The sequence below is a fragment of the Pseudophryne corroboree genome, chromosome 1, assembly GCF_028390025.1.
Source record: "Pseudophryne corroboree isolate aPseCor3 chromosome 1, aPseCor3.hap2, whole genome shotgun sequence".
NCBI lineage: Eukaryota > Metazoa > Chordata > Amphibia > Anura > Myobatrachidae > Pseudophryne > Pseudophryne corroboree.
The window spans coordinates 717,245,546-717,261,766 of NC_086444.1; the positions used below are offsets into that span (position 1 = coordinate 717,245,546).

The following is a 16,221-nucleotide window of genomic DNA, read 5'->3' on the forward strand; positions in this document are numbered from 1 at the left end:
TATGAGTTTGTTCTTTTCAATCTATCTATTAATGCAAAACTAACAGTGATAAAAATGTATAGACTTTTAAACTATAAGGTATTGGACAGACACGTGTCAGACCATCTGTACCAAATTCTATGTAGAATTCAGGTAAACAAGCACATGACCTTAATGTGATGCACTTGGTAAATATCGTCTTATCATTTGATAAGCTATAATATCATTGTCATGAATACATTATTTTTTGTAACGGCAGGTGTTCTTGTGGGAATATTGCTAAACTAGAAAGTGGAGTGAACTATGAATTGTGGACTTTGACCTTGCTGCTGACACTGGGAAATAGAGAGAGTGAGAGAGCTTGTAGGAAAGGGGAAAATAAAGTTCCTAATAGCTGAAAAAGAAGAATGAAGGCATAAGTAGAAGCTAAAGGTTGGGAAAAGGACACATAAGAAGACTGAAACTAAGGTTTAGGCAACTCGTGGAGAATTCCTCATGGACACTTCACTGCAAGCTCTGGACACAATTTCTCACAGTGGGAATGTTGAGTAAGTGATTTTAAGTATTGGAAAAGAACGCTGTGCTAGTTTTTGCCTCATAGCAGGTACTTGATGAGTAAAAAGCCTAATTGCATAAGGAACAAATATACCAAGGCATGCAGTTGTAGTTCTTAGGGTATGTGAAATTGTATTTATTATTTTAGAATTATTATCAATGTTTTATTGCAGTTCTGGGATGATATATATGTGTGTGAGAAACAGAACCTCTAGATTTATAGGGTTAGAAGGAGACTAAAGGGCCCCATACACTAACGCGACATGTCGCCGGCGATCACCCCGGCAGGCTCCCGGGCGGCAGGATCGCCCAGGATAGATCATATGCTGTCCTTTTGCATACGATATATCTTGGGCGATCCCAGCCATGCCTGCGGGTTGGACGTGATTGAATGTGCAGCACATTCAATCTGGAGGATCCGATGTGCACGGGAACGCGCATCGGATCAGAAACACCTCCAAAATACCCGATTTCATCCGATATACCAGGCCGAATGCCCGAAATCAGATGAAATCGGGCATTATTGTCCTAGTGTATGGGGCCCTTAAGAGCCTTCTATTAATGCAGTAAGTTGCGTCTTATGACAGGTGCTATCCATATGCTCTCAGTTTCTAATAATCAAGCTTATACCACTATTAATCAATACAGCACTTATTTTATATATCCATAAATGTTATCTTATATCTCTGCTCAATCTTTTGTACATCCTACCCTTAGTCTACTTATTTGGCTTTTTCTAACCAGTTAAATAAAGTGAGTTTATGTATATTTGTATAAAGAAATAAGGAAGGTAAACACACAGCAGGGGAGAACCGTCATGGAGGACAGTAAAGCAACTGTTCAGTATACAGATGAGACAACACTGAGAAAATATTACCATTTATTTTTAACTGCAAATAGTGAATTTAGTATTGCATCACTGTTTGCAGCACTAATGGTGCTACTCAATGGGCAGATTTCATCTAAATACTCTAGAACAATGTTTCCCAACTCTAGTCCTCAGGGACTGCTAACAATGCACATTTTCTAGAGATGAGCGGGTCCGGACCCACCCGAACTTTGTATTCCGAGCCCGACTTGGGACTTCTCGCCTTACTTGGATCCTAAAACGAGGTGAAACGTAATCATCCTGCTGTTGGATTCTCGCGGGGTTTTCTATGCAGGTGCCCCCGGTGATTGGCGCCACTCTGGCTGTTGAGTGTGTACTGGATGTACGTATCCATCTCAGTACTCTGTAGTCTGGCGTGGGGCGGATGCTCTGTCTGCTGTATCTGAAAAACAAGTGCTCTGTCTGCTGTTTCTGAAAGGGGTTGCTTGCTGCATCAGTCCAGGTGGGATGCTCTGTCTGCTGTATCTGAAAAATGGATGCTCTGTCTGCTGTATTTGAAAGGGGTGCTGTCTGCTGTATCTGAAAGGAGTGCTCTGCTGTATCTGAAAAGGGGGTGCTCTGTCTGCTGTATCTGAAAGGGGTGCTCTGCTGTATCTGAAAAAGGGGTGCTCTGCTGTTTCAGTCCTGGCGGGGTGCTCTGTGCGTCCATGTAGGGGCTCCGCCCCAGTGTAAAATTAAAATAATGAAAGCTAAAAACAAAAAGCCTAAAAATATATATATTTTTTTTGTGCTGTATCCCAGTGTACTATACAATTTTTATTTTAGTTTAAGAAGTACTGATACACTGCCAGTCAGACCACAGTATATTATTATTTCGTACTCATACACGTATTGTGCGACACTTGAAGGTCAACTGCAGTGTTAGATTACGATTTCTGATGCACACACGTATTGTGTGACGCTATGGGTGAAAGTGGTACCACAGTAATATATTTTATTTCCTACTCATACACGTATTGAGTGACACTGTTGATGAAATTAAACCATAGCGTTATATTATTATCTGTGACTCATACACTTATTGTGACAATGTAGGTGGTACATATTTTGTACAAATTGTGGTATGTGCTGTACCCCACTTGGTTCGTGTTTGTTGATAGAGATGGAGGATGAGCAATTGAGAGGAGATGCAGCACGCCACCAGTCATGATGATACAAGTCCATCAACGTCTTCTACTAAGGCCAATGCCTGAGGGCAAAGACGCTCAAGTCAGGGCATGTAAAATCAAAGAAAAAGTAAAAGTTGGATTAGTTAAAGTGAGCTTAGTGCAATAACCAATAAATATTGTTGTCTATGCAATAAAACCCGTCACCAATGTCCCCAAGGCTTCATTTACATTTTTTAAATCAAATAAATTAAATTACTAATCAATCTGTCCTTCTACTATCCCCAACAACCATCCAGAGCATAAAATAAACATGTTTACAGTGTGTACAATTAGCACCTCCACAAACAAGGCCACCACTTTTCTATTAGATGTACCAAAAATATATAGCATAACTATCACTCATTCACACAGGGAGCAGCCATTTATGGTCTGCTCCCTATGGTTATTAATATTCATGAGGATGTGGCACAAAATGGCTGCACACACTGTGTGTGTTAGCGACAGGTGCTCTGTAGATGTCACTCAGATCATGTTTTAGAATTTAGATGGTTGGTTGAACTTGGTTCACAATTCACATAGGATTGGAAACAAATTGGCTTCAGTGAGCCTTTGCTCCAATATATGCCCAAAACCTATCTGTGCAATGGTACAAACAAGTCAAACACTGCATGATATCATCTGACAAACTCTCCACGCTTGAATAGCGAACCTTCTCCAGGTCGAAGATATCTTTCAGGAACAGAAGAACTTGATCCCAATTTGGAAATAATTTTTACAGATGATTACAGCATTTAAAAATATATTGTTAACTGCCACGTGTTTGCTGCCCACTGCAGTTGCTTAGCTTAGACATTCAGCTACCTCGGTGCAACATTTTGGCCTAAACTGGATGAAAACAATATTGTGAGCTGTGAGGTCAAAATCGACTGGAAATGAGTGGAAATTAAAGTTATTGAGGTTAATACTACAGGAACAAAACAGCCCCAAATTCTGTTATTTTAGCTGTCTTTATGATATAAAAAAAAATACAGATCCAAAACTCGCACGGGAGGTTTCGCAAAACAAATACAGATCCAAAACATGAAGGATATAAAAATCCAAAACATGAACCCAAAACCCGCGATTTGGGCCAGCGCACATCCCTAATATTTGCAAGATCACCTAGTTGGTGAACATGTATTTATTACTGTCTGACACATTGTTAAAAGTTCCACAGGTGGTGCTCATTGCTAATTATTTGAACTGTGATACTGCACAGGCCTGTAATATACGTACTGCTAGGGGTCCATGAGGACTGAAGTTGAGAATTGCAACTCTAAAAGGGAAACAGCCATTTCATATCCTAAAGCGGGGTACACACTAGAGCGATGTCTGCACAATACGCCGCTTCGTAACGACATATTGCCTACATCGCTCAGTGCGTACGAGGGATTGCGCATTCCCGCAGATGCTAGCAATGGGTGCTTTGTTGGATGTATTGCACATCCAACTAAGCATTGTCGCTTGTGTCCTGTAGTATGCTAATGAAGGATTGAACATGTCTGTTCCGACCTTCATTAGAATCTGACCAGTGTGTACACACGATCTAGGGCTGACGGGGGTTCATTTAGACGTCGGAACGAATCCCTGGCACTCTAGTGTGTACCAGGCATAAGAATATGGCTGCCAATGATATGCTACTTTTTAAATATTTAATGTTTATTAAAATTGTGAAGTTACACTTCTGTCCCATGGGAAACTTACTAGCACTATTCCTCAAGCCTAACACTGGCAGCTGACCTCAGACACACACAATACTTGATCAAAAAGCAGCGGTGCAAGTGGGCGGGTATGGGTGGGTACGGCGTACCCTTAAAATTTAACGTACCCACCGCCGACAGGCTGTCGCTCCCTCCCTCCACTGCTGCGAGGGGAGGAGAGCGCAACATTCGCCTCTCCTGCCCCTCAGTGTCTTCCTTCAATTCAGCGCCAGCCCGTGAGCCAATCAGAGCTCGCGGACCGGCAGCCGAAGCTTTGATTAGCTCACGGATCGCGCTGAATTGAAGGAAGACACCCGCACCGCCGCCGGAGACTGAGGGGCAGGAGAGGCACAGGCTGTGCTCTCCTCCCCTCACATACACACAGGACAGCAGCAGCAGTGGTGAGTAGCAGGGGAAGTGGGGGGGATGTATACCTGGCACTGGGGGCACATCTGCCTCTGGGGGGACATGTATATCTGGCACTGGGGGCATATCTGGCACTGGGGGGACATGTGTATCTTACACTGAGGGCATATCTGGCACTGGGGGGACATGTGTATCTAGCACTGGGGGCATATCTGGCACTGGGAGGACATGTGTATCTGGCACTGTGGGCATAACTGGCACTGGGGGGACATGTGTATCTGGCACTGTGGGGCAACGTGTATCTGGCACTATTGGGGTCCTATGTGTATCTGCCCTTCCCCTCATATGTATATCACGCCCCCATTGTCGTTGACCACGCCCCATGTGGCATTTGGTCACGCCCATTTTTGGCGCGTGCATACAGTACCTATAAGACATTTTTTCTACTTGCACCACTGTCAAAAAGACATTCTTTTTAGTCAATGTTAACTCCTCAGAGAAGACATTGTGGTTGTGTACACTGTCATTGTCCACAGTAGCGGCTCTTGCCACGGGCAAGCAGTACTTTTGCCCGGGGCGCCATTGTCCCGGGGGCGCTGCCGCCGTGGCAAGAGCAGCTACTAAGTAGGATGGCGGCGGCGGTTTTGAAAAGGTCCTCTCTGCGAAGGGAATCTAGACGCGCAGCAAGGGTAGCATCTAGTTTCCCTTCGCTGAGAGGACCTTTCTGTGCTGCGCTATGGGAGAGACGTCATGACGTCTCTCCCATAGATCAGAGGAGTGGCGCTGGCAGCGGAGACAGAGTGCAGTGGTCGGGAACAGGAACGGGGCTGGTAAGTATTGTTTTATTTATTTTTTCTAGGTATACAGCTACTTGTGGGCACAACTAATGCAGACACAGCTGCAGGGGGCACAACCAATGGGGGCACAGCTGCAGGGGTCACAACTAATGGGGGCACAGCTGCAGGGTGACACATAAGGGGGGCACAACTAATGGGGCAACAACTAATGGGGCACAGCTGCAGGGGGCATAACAGCTACTGGGGGTACAGCTGCAGGGGGCATAACAGCTACTGGAGGCACAGCTGCAGGGGGTACAACAGCTGCAGGGGGCACAACAGCTACTGTGGGCACAGCTCTACAGGGTGCACAACGCTACAGGGGGCAAAACTACAGGGAGCAAAACTGACCACGCCCCTTTCCTAAAGCCACGCCCCCATTTTTACACGCACCGAAGGCGCACACTAACCCTGTTTCGCCGTCTGGGGGGGGGGGGGGGTCGCCAAAGGAAACTTTTGCCCTGGGCGCCACAAGGTCTAGAACCGACCCTGATCGTCCACACAAACTGCTAATACTAGCAATGTCTAAAACTGACCAGTTAGTATCTCAACTATCTTGTTTGTTTGAGTTTCATTTTAAGTAAGTAGGTCACCTGTCCATAAAACACTTTTTGACAATAATCTTGTTACTTATGCTTCCCCAAACTACAGTTGGAGACCTATTTTATTTTATAGTACTAAAATATCTGCATACAGTAACTGCAGAAACAGCAGCAGTTCTGAGCAGGATAGATAGGTGTGGAACACGTTAGAGACAAGGGAGGGTAAACAGGTGGAACAACAGACAGGAATTTAGTAACAAACATGGTGGGGGGGGGGGGGAGTGCAGACTGACAATAAAAAGCCAGCAAAAGCAAAATGGCAGAAAAGGAATTTATCATTTATTTAACAAATATGTTTACCATATCTTTAACTGTCTACTCCTTTAGTGCTAGGGAATAAAATATTATGCTGTGTATACACATTCAGTAAGCTGAATAGTATGAGTTAATGTCTGTGTGTAGGTGTTAAGTAAGCGCATGTTTGTTAAATGCTGGTTAGGTAAAGCCTCCTTGCTGGTTAAAATGTTCATGTGGTTTATGCTTTATGCAAAGGAGTTAACAGAGTTAATGTTATATTTATATAACACTTGCACAAGACAATGAGAAGTGCAACACAAGCTGTCTGTACAAAGTTCATCAGGACTGCAGACTGTTCTAGAAGAAGTAATACTGTGTGCGTGTCTCAAAATAACACATCTGATCGCTTAACAGACTGCAAAGAATGTGGTTATTGCAGACTATAAAGTAAACTCTTTTCACTTGTCTAACTTCATAGTTATATTGTATATTACTGGACTAGTATCAGCTTTTATTTAATGCATTTTTATTAGATTATTACCAGTTTTAAATGCAAACTAACCTCCTCTGTGTTTATTAAGCTGTAATATGAAGTGGCTTACTGTATTCTTTCCTTCAAATGACTAATTGTTTGTGATTAAATCCTATTACGGGATGAGGAAGTGCAGCAATCTGGATTACTATTAAGCAGCTCCTTGACATGAACTTTAAATAGGCATATGGCACGCCAGTCCTTTTATATCGTACAGACATCAGCAATGCAGCCTGCGCATGAATCCATGCTGTTAGCAGCCACTTTTATTGTCCTATATGGAGATATGATCAGCACAGGACAATGATCATAACCTTGCTGCCAGGGATAAGTGCAGTGCAAAAAGATGAATGACAACTTGGCTTTAGATGCTGCTATGCAGTGTGTAAATGTAAAAGAATGACAATATTCATATTGCAGACTTATGAAGAGCTGAGTTAATAGTTAAGAACAAACTTGAAAATCATATTTTACATTTGTATAAACTAGATCAATCTGTGATCTAATCCAGCACATAAAAAATGTGTGTAGAATTATAAATGATATTCTAATCACTTAATCACACCTATTGAAATATCTGGTGTAATGGTATAACAACTATCCTAGAAAGTGTCCGATCTTCTATAGCCTTAAGGCCCGTACACACTAGTCAATAAACGACCAGTCGATAAATGCTCATTTTGACCCTTCCTGAGCGACGTTGCTTACTATATCAACTAGTGTGTATGCTGTAAACGACGAGCGATGCGCGGCCCCGTGGGTCATTAACCCAAGGTCTTGGCCGTGCATGCAGCTCAATTTGGACTCATCGGTCAAAGCTGCATGCTCCGGCCGCAGCATGACGTCACTGTGCGATATCGCTAGCGAGAGGGGAACACTTTAGGCTATGTGGCTTTGTGACTCCTTTGTAGGGATCTGCGGACATTTGAATAGCATCTCCCATAGCCAGGAGCAAAATGCTGATTTTAGCTCCCAAAGTGGACCCAAATGCAGTGACAATAAAATAAGCTGTACTTGTTCTGATTCCTTCATGAATATGTTGTATTGCACTCATGGTAATTTATTTTTAGATTGCAATTAATGCGCTCTGTAAAGATTTATCATCTATTATATATGTATTATTTATTATGAGCCCCTTATTACAATATGCATAGGGGAGAAGATACTATACACAATAGCAAGGTGAAAGGAGTAACCGTGGCGCTCACAACTCTACGCAGCACCCCCATGACCAGTGGTATTCCCCAATACCGATATATGAACCAAGCATGCAATGAAGATCAATAAAGTGCGCGGTTGTAAAATGTACTTCCCTCAGTCGTCGTCTTATTGAAATCTCCCTTTAGACATAGAATATTCCATATGCAAAGAAATATAGAAATATAGATATAGTGTAATAAGTTTATAACAATTTATTCAATATAAAACACAATGGTATATGAGCCATGAAGCTTTAAAAACAATCCTCCAAACGATACAATTGCTATAGGTGGAGGTTTTCCAGAATCAGGTAAAAAGCGGGCTTGTAGATGTCAATATGGAGTACCAGCTCCGGATCCACACGGACCTCACCGGCTCCCTCCTTCCCCTGCGCAGCGTGATGGAAAGTCAGAGGTCACGCTGCGCAGCCAGCTGACCACCAGCCACCGCACAGTTTGTGCCAGACTTTACAATCAATCTAAAATCCTATGGCAAATCGCTGATTGTCCAGCAGTGCTTTGCTGTGAGGATTTTAATAGGATTTTAATTTCCTATCGTTAAATCCTTTTCTCGTAGTCCATAGAGGATACTGGGATCCATTTAGTACCATGGGGTATAGACTGGTCTACTTGGAGCCTTAGGCACTTTAAGAAATCAATAGTGTGCGCTGGCTCCTCCCTCTATGCTCCTCCTACCAGACAGTCTAGAAACTGTGACCGAGGAGACGGACATACCTTGAGAGAAGGATTTAAAGGACAGTGGTGAGATTCGAACCAGCACACACAAACAAGAGGAAAGCCATGCTAGCCAAACTTGACGAGGGACAGCAACAGCTGAACCAACAACAATACTTAAACAAGTAACAGTGCAGGAACACACGAAGCACTGGGCGGGTGCCTAGTAACCTCTACGGCAGGCATTCCCAACCACGGTCCTCAAGGCACACTAACAGTGCAGGTTTTAGTGATATCCAGGCTTCAGCACAGGTGACTTAATTAGTAGCTCAGTTATTTTGATTTAACCATCTGTGTTGCAGCCTGGATATCACTAAAACCTGCACTGTTGGCGTGCCTTGAGGACCGTGGTTGGGAATGCCTGCTCTACGGACTACAAGAAAAGGATTTACCGATAGGTAATTAAAATACTATTTTCTCTTACTTCCTAGAGGATACTGGGGTCCATTTAGTACCATGGGGACGTACCAAAGCTCCCAAACCAGGTGGGAGAGTACTGAGGTTCCTGCAGAACTGATTGACCAAACTGACGGTCCTCAGAGGCCAAAGTATCGAACTTGTAAAATTTTGCAAACGTGTTCGAACCTGACCAAGTAGCCGCTCGGCAGAGTTGTAAAGATGAGACACCCCGGGCAGCTGCCCAGGAAGAACCCACCGACCTAGTAGAGTGTGCCTGTACATATTTAGGAACCGGCAAACCTGCCGTAGAATAAGCATGCTGTATAGTAAGCCTGATCCAGTGAGCAATTGACAGCTTTGAAGCAGGACACCCAATTTTATTGGGATAATAGAGCACAAACAGCGTGTCCAATTTTCTGTGACGCGCAGTCCGCTTCACGTATATTTTCAAAGCCCCCACAACATCCAGGGACTTTGAAGTGGTAGAGGTGCCGGTAACCACCGGGACCACAATAGGTTGGTTGATATGAAACGCAGACACCACCTTTGGAAGAAACTGATGACGAGTTCTAAGTTCAGCTCTATCTTCATGAAAAATCAAATAGGGGCTCTTATAAGACAACGCCCCCAATTCCGACACACGTCTTACAGAAGCCAAGGCCAACAGTGTGACGGTCTTCCACGTAAGAAACTTTATGTCAACCTCCTGTTGTCACAACTGAGGGCTGGTGTCGGTAGCTGGAAGCCTCAGTTGTAGGGGCTGACGGGTACATGAATTTAGGAGGTAAGAGAGGACTCCTAGACATGTGCTGAGACCATAGTACCAGGTGCCCGAAGGCATGACCACGACAACAGGAAGTGCCTTTGAGGGTTATTATTAAATCATAAAAGTCAAAGAATGTGCAACCAAACAATAAATGTCAGAAGTGAGTCTCTGAATCACACTGGTTAAGACCAGTAATCCGGAGTATAAGTGGGAGTGCTTTATGATACTTGGGAACACAGGTGAAACATAAAGTGATGCTGGGGATCGTAGGTAAACTTTGAATGATGCTGGGGATCGCAGGTAAAGCTTTGAGTGATGCTGGGGATCGTAGGTAAAGCTTTGAGTGATGCTGGGGATCGCAGGTAAAGCTTTGAGTGATGCTGGGGATCGCAGGTAAAGCTTTGAGTGATGCTGGGGATCGCAGGTAAAGCTTTGAGTGATGGTGGGGATCGCAGGTAAAGCTTTGAGTGATGGTGGGGATCGCAGGTAAAGCTTTGAGTGATGCTGGGGATCGCAGGTAAAGCTTTGAGTGATGCTGGGGATCGCAGGTACAGCTTTGAGTGATGCTGGGGATCGCAGGTAAAGCTTTGAGTGATGGTGGGGATCGCAGGTAAAGCTTTGAGTGATGCTGGGGATCGCAGGTAAAGCTTTGAGTGATGCTGGGGATCGCAGGTAAATACTCCACTGTTATGGTGAGTACTGGTAGTAGTGGAGACAGAGGACTGCTAGAGAGTGGCTGCTGGAAGCCGGAGTCATACACTCTGCTAGCGCTGGGTGCGGGAACAAGGAAGGCAGGTTGCACCACAGAGCATCAGCACAGGAGAACTGGAGCTGCACCGTAGAGAGTAACCACAAGGGAGTCAGGCTATACTGCAGGGAGTGTTCACAGGAGAGTCCTTAGTGAAGCTACATACTCGAACACTGGAGAGACAATGGAAGCACTGACAACCTGGGTGCTGAGACAGGATATTTATACCTGCTGGATAGCAGGGATTGGCTCACAATTATGCTCAGGCTCCGGCAGCACTGCGGATAGGTGAAGAGAGTATCATGTGATTCAATCCAAAATGGCTGCGCCCATTGACGGAGATTGATGGGGAAAGAAGCACTCAAACCATGTGTCAAATGGTAATGGCGGCGGAGGCCGCAGCAGCAGAAACTCCACGCGCCCAGACGCGCACATCGGCCACAGGTATGGCGGCCGTGGCACACAGAGGACGCACATCCAGCGGAAGACCACAGGCGCGACAGTGATGACCGCGATGGGGCTGAGAGCGCCACACCACCGTAAGTGTATACACTGAGGAGGACGCTGAACCAGCGCTGCAGGCAATACCCATGAAATGTAACCCAAAACATAGTTATAGCCCGGCCCTGGCTCGCTGAGCCAACCTCAGGAGACACCTAACAGGCAGGAAACGGCGTCCAGTTACCCGGATCGTGACAGCAGCCCCCCCTTTAGGAGTGGCCCCAGGACACTTCTTAGGTTTTCGCAGAAATCTGGTATGGAATTTCTGAACCAATATAGGAGCATGGACATCAGATGCATTTGTCCAGGAACGTTCCTCAGGACCATAGCCCTTCCAATCTATCAAATACTGGAGATGACCATATCTAATACGTGAATCCAGGATCTTGGCGACCTCATACTCAACACCATGTTGAGTCTGGACTTTGGGAGCAGAGGGAAGCGCTGAATGGAAGCGACTCAGAATCACTGGTTTGAGGAGTGAAACATGGAACGCCCTAGGAACTTTCAGAAATGGAGGTAGCTGAAGCTTGTAAGCCACTGGGTTGACAACTTGTTCAATCAGGAAGGGTCCGATATAGCGGGGGGCGAATTTCATACTCTGAACCCTCAGTCGTAGATTCTTCGTAGACAGCCAAACGCGGTCACCAACTTTAAGGGCAGGAATTGCCCTACGCTTCTTATCCGCAAATCTCTTGTACCTGGAGGATGCTTTCAAAAGAGCTGCACGAACATTCTTCCAGTTATTTGAAAACTGCCGAATTGTGATATCAGCTGCAGGCACCGATGTTGCTGGAAGCAGTTGGAACTCAGGAACTTTTGGGTGAAACCCATAATTGGTGAAGAATGGCGTAGAGGAAGATAAAGAATGATACTGATTGTTGTGGCAGAATTCAGCCCATGGGAGAAGTTGAACCCAATCACCCTGGGAAGAGGATACGGAGGAAGGCCTCCAAGTCTTGATTCACCTTCTCAGTTTGCCCATTGGTTTGAGGGTGATAGGCTGTAGAGAATTTCAGCTTGACTTGGAGCGCCTGACAAAGACTTCGCCATAACTTGGCCACAAACTGAACACTTCTATTGGAAATGATCTCCACAGGGAGACCGTGTAATCTGAAGATCTCTTGAATAAAGACTTGTGCCAACTTGGAAGCTGACGGAAGACCGGTGAGAGGAATGAAATGAGCCATCTTGATGAACCGGTCAACTACCACCCAGATGGTGTTGAATTTGTTACACACAGGGAGATCTGTGACGAAATCCATCGAAAGATGGGTCCATGGACGATGAGGAACAGACAAAGGAACCAGTTGCCCAGCGGGTGACTGGCGGGGTACTTTGTGTTGGGCACATTTTGGGCAGGAGGCCACAAATTCAGCAATGTCCTTCTGTAGGGTTGGCCACCAGTATGATCTGGAAACAAATTCTAAGGTTTTGTGTATGCCCGCGTGACCGTCAAAGCGAGAGGAATGTGCCCAATGCAAGAGCTTCCTTCTGAGAGCCGGATTCACTAAACTTTTCCCTGGCGGGGCCATAGAATCCATCCTCACTCCGAAGAACACCACTGGATCAATGATATAATGCTCATCAGTAGACTCAGACTCATTTTCTTGCTCCCAGGAGCGGGAAAGGGCATCAGCCTTGCGATTCTGTGCCCCTGGACAAAACTGCAATTTGAAGTCAAATCTGGAAAAGAAAAGTACCCACCTGGCTTGGTGAGGATTAAGACACTGAGCGCCTTTCTTGTGATCCGTCATGATGGTGATGGTATGAGAAGCTCCTTCTAATAAGTACCTCCACTCTTCCAAAGCGAGCTTGATCGCCAAAAGTTCTTGATCGCCAATGGTGTAATTACGCTCGGCAGGAGAGAACTTTCGTTAGAAGAAGCCACAAGGATGTAGATGACCATTGTTAGCTCTTTGAGACAGTACTGCGCCCACTCCAACAGAAGAGGCGTCCACCTCAAGGATGAAGGGCGAACTGGTATCTGGCTGTTTCAAAACCGGAGCAGAGATGAATCTTTGTTTCAACAAATGAAAGGCTTGGGTAGCTTCTTCTGACCATTTGGAAGGGTTGGCACCTTTTTTGGTAAGAGCCGTAATAGGCGCTACAACGGTGGAAAAGTCTTGAATAAATTTCCTGTAATAATTGGCAAACCCTAGGAATCTCTGAGGGTTACAGGAATCGGCCAATCTCGGATCGCTTGAAGTTTCTCAGGGTCCATCTCCAGAGCGGAACCGGATACAATATACCCCAGGAACGGGATGGATTTTACTTCAAAGATGCACTTTTCCAGTTTGCAATACAGATGATTGTTACGGAGACGGGACAAGACGTCTTTCACCCAGAACCGATGTTCCTCCAGATCATTCGCGAAGATAAGAATATCGTCGAGATAAACCACAACATGACGATAAAGAATGTCTCTGAAGATCTCGTTCACGAAGTGTTGGAATACCGCTGGAGCATTGCTGAGTCCGAAAGGCATGACGAGGTACTCGTAATGTCCGTCACGGGTGTTAAAAGCGGTCTTCCACTCGTCACCGTTTCGGATTCAGATGCGATTATAAGCAATCCTCAGATCTAACTTTGTAAAGATAGTGGCTCCACTGACGCGGTCAAATAACTCGGTGATAAGCGGCAGAGGGTACCGATTTTTTACTGTGATGTAATTCAGACCCCGGTAGTCAATACAAGGCCGCTGGACGCCATCTTTCTTCTTTACGAAGAAGAAGCCTGTGCCAGCTGGAGAAGACGAAGGACGGATAAACCCTTTAGCCAGATTTTCTTTGATATACTCCTCCATGGAGTGGGTCTCCGTCAACGACAATGGATAAGTGCGTCCACGAGGAGGAGTTTTCCCTGGAATGAGATAGGGCAATCCCATTCTCTATGAGGAGGAAGAATATCGGCTGAAGACTTGCTGAATACATCGGTGAAATCCTGATATGGAGAAGGTGGAACATCAGGAGATTTAGAGGAGGAGTTGCAAGCTGGAAGCACTTTATGTAGACATGTCTAAGAACAGGAAGGACCCCATGCCAGGATATGAGTCGTCTTCCAATCAATTTGAGGATTATGCAAATGAAGCCATGGGAGGCCTAGAACCACAGGATGAGTGGCCCTTGGGATTACCAGGAAGAAAATCAACTCTGTATGCAGTACCCCTTCCTTCAGACGGATAGGTAGGGTCTTGGAGGTAATCACCGCACCCTGAATCTTACCGCCGTCCACGGCAGTTAAAGATATGGGAGATTTACAGTCTCTCAGTGGGTAGAGACCACTGCTTAACAAACTTCTCAGTTATAAAGTTCCCGGCTGCTCCAGAATCCAACAAGGCAATAAGATTCTTGGTACGCTGAGCCACCTGAAAAGAAACTGAGAGGTTGCAGTCACTTGAAGACGGAGAGGAATTCATTACTCCTAGCCAACCCTCTCCTTGGCGGGCTAGGATTTGGATTTTCCCGGACGCTCGGGGCAGGCGTTAATGAGGTGGGAAGGTGCAGCACAGTATAGGCAAAGACGATTAGATAGACGTCTTCTGCACTCTGCTGGAGACAATAGTGAATGACCTATCTCCATAGGTTCGTCTTTGGATGGAGACGGCTGATGAGGAGGAGGAGCAGAAGGAGTCTTATGAACTGTTGACCTGCCTCGCTCCATAGCCCTTTCACCGAACCGTAGGTCATCTTTTGTGCAGAGCGATATGAGCTCATTCAATTTCGAGGGCTAGTCTCTGGTGGCGAGCTCATCTTTAATAAGTTCAGAGAGGCCTTGCCAAAAAGCTGCATAGAGAGCTTCCTCATTCCAGGTAACCTCAGATGCCAACATCTGGAATTGTACTAAATACTGGCCAACAGTTCGTGTCCCCTGACGCAGCCGAAGAATCTCAGAAGAAGCTGACAACACTCGACTTGGCTCATCAAAGATACATCTGAATGTTGCCATGAAGTCGGAGTAGGATGACCGCAGGATATCAGATCTTTCCCATAAGGGTGATGCCCAGTCGAGGGCGGCGCCACTGAGTAAGGAGATAATATACGCAACTTTGGTGCGGTCTGTAGGAAAACTGCCAGGTTGCAACTCAAAGCGGATCTCGCACTGGTTTACGAAACTCCTGCGGGCTTTCGGGGATCCATCATATTTAGCAGGTGTTGGCAAATGGAGACGTGGAGGAGAAGTGGGTATGGTGGGTGGGGATACCACCGGAGGTCCTACAGTCGGCACACTGGACGCCCCTGACTCACAGAGGGTTGCCTGAATCTCATCCAGTTGGGAGGAGAGGTCCTGGAGACATCGGATAACATGGCCTTGTGCAGCCTCCTGATGTTCAAGACGGGCAGCCAGTTCTTGTATTGGCCTGGTCCCTTGGACTTGATCTCCGACTGGATCCATTAGGTCAGTGCTTACTGTCACAACTGAGGGCTGGTGTCGGTAGCTGGAAGCCTCAGTTGTAGGGGCTGAAGGGTACGTGAATTTAGGAGGTAAGAGAGGACTCCTAGACATGTGCTGAGACAGATGGACCAGATGCCTGAAGGCGTGACCACGACAACAGGAGGTGCCTTTGAGTGTTTTTATTAAATCATAAAAGTCAAAGAATGTGCAACCAAACAATAAATGTCACAAGTGAGTCTCTGAATCACAACTGGTTAAGACCAGTAATCCGGAGTATAAATGGGAGTGCTTTATGATACTTTGGAGCACAGGTGAAACATAAAGTGATGCTGAGGATCGTAGGTAAAGCTTTAAGTGATGCTGGAGTTCACAGGTAAAGCTTTGAGTGATGCTGGGGATCGCAGGTAAATACTCCACTGTTATGGTGAGTACTGGTAGTAGTGGAGACAGAGGACTGCTAGAGAGTGGCTGCTGGAAGCCGGAGTCATACACTCTGCTAGCGCTGGGTGCGGGAACAAGGAAGGCAGGTTGCACCACAGAGCATCAGCACAGGAGAACTGGAGCTGCACCGCAGAGAGTAACCACAAGGAAGTCAGGCTATACTGCAGGGAGTGTTCACAGGAGAGTCCTTAGT

The 16,221-nt window shown here is 45.8% G+C and overlaps 1 protein-coding gene across 3 annotated transcripts in view; it reads left to right on the forward strand.

The window, feature by feature from the left end:
• Positions 1–317: 317 nt before the first annotated feature.
• Positions 318–16,221, forward strand: part of LOC134909004 (GRAM domain-containing protein 2B-like) — a 265,256-nt gene continuing 249,352 nt past the window's right edge. For 2 of the 3 annotated variants that reach the window (XM_063915356.1, XM_063915376.1), the window contains exon 1: positions 321–527. In XM_063915356.1, the coding sequence (XP_063771426.1) occupies positions 475–527 (53 nt within the window). In that variant the 5' untranslated portion in view covers positions 321–474. Of the gene's footprint in view, positions 528–16,221 lie in introns of all 3 variants that reach the window. The other variant, XM_063915384.1, reaches the window with a different exon arrangement.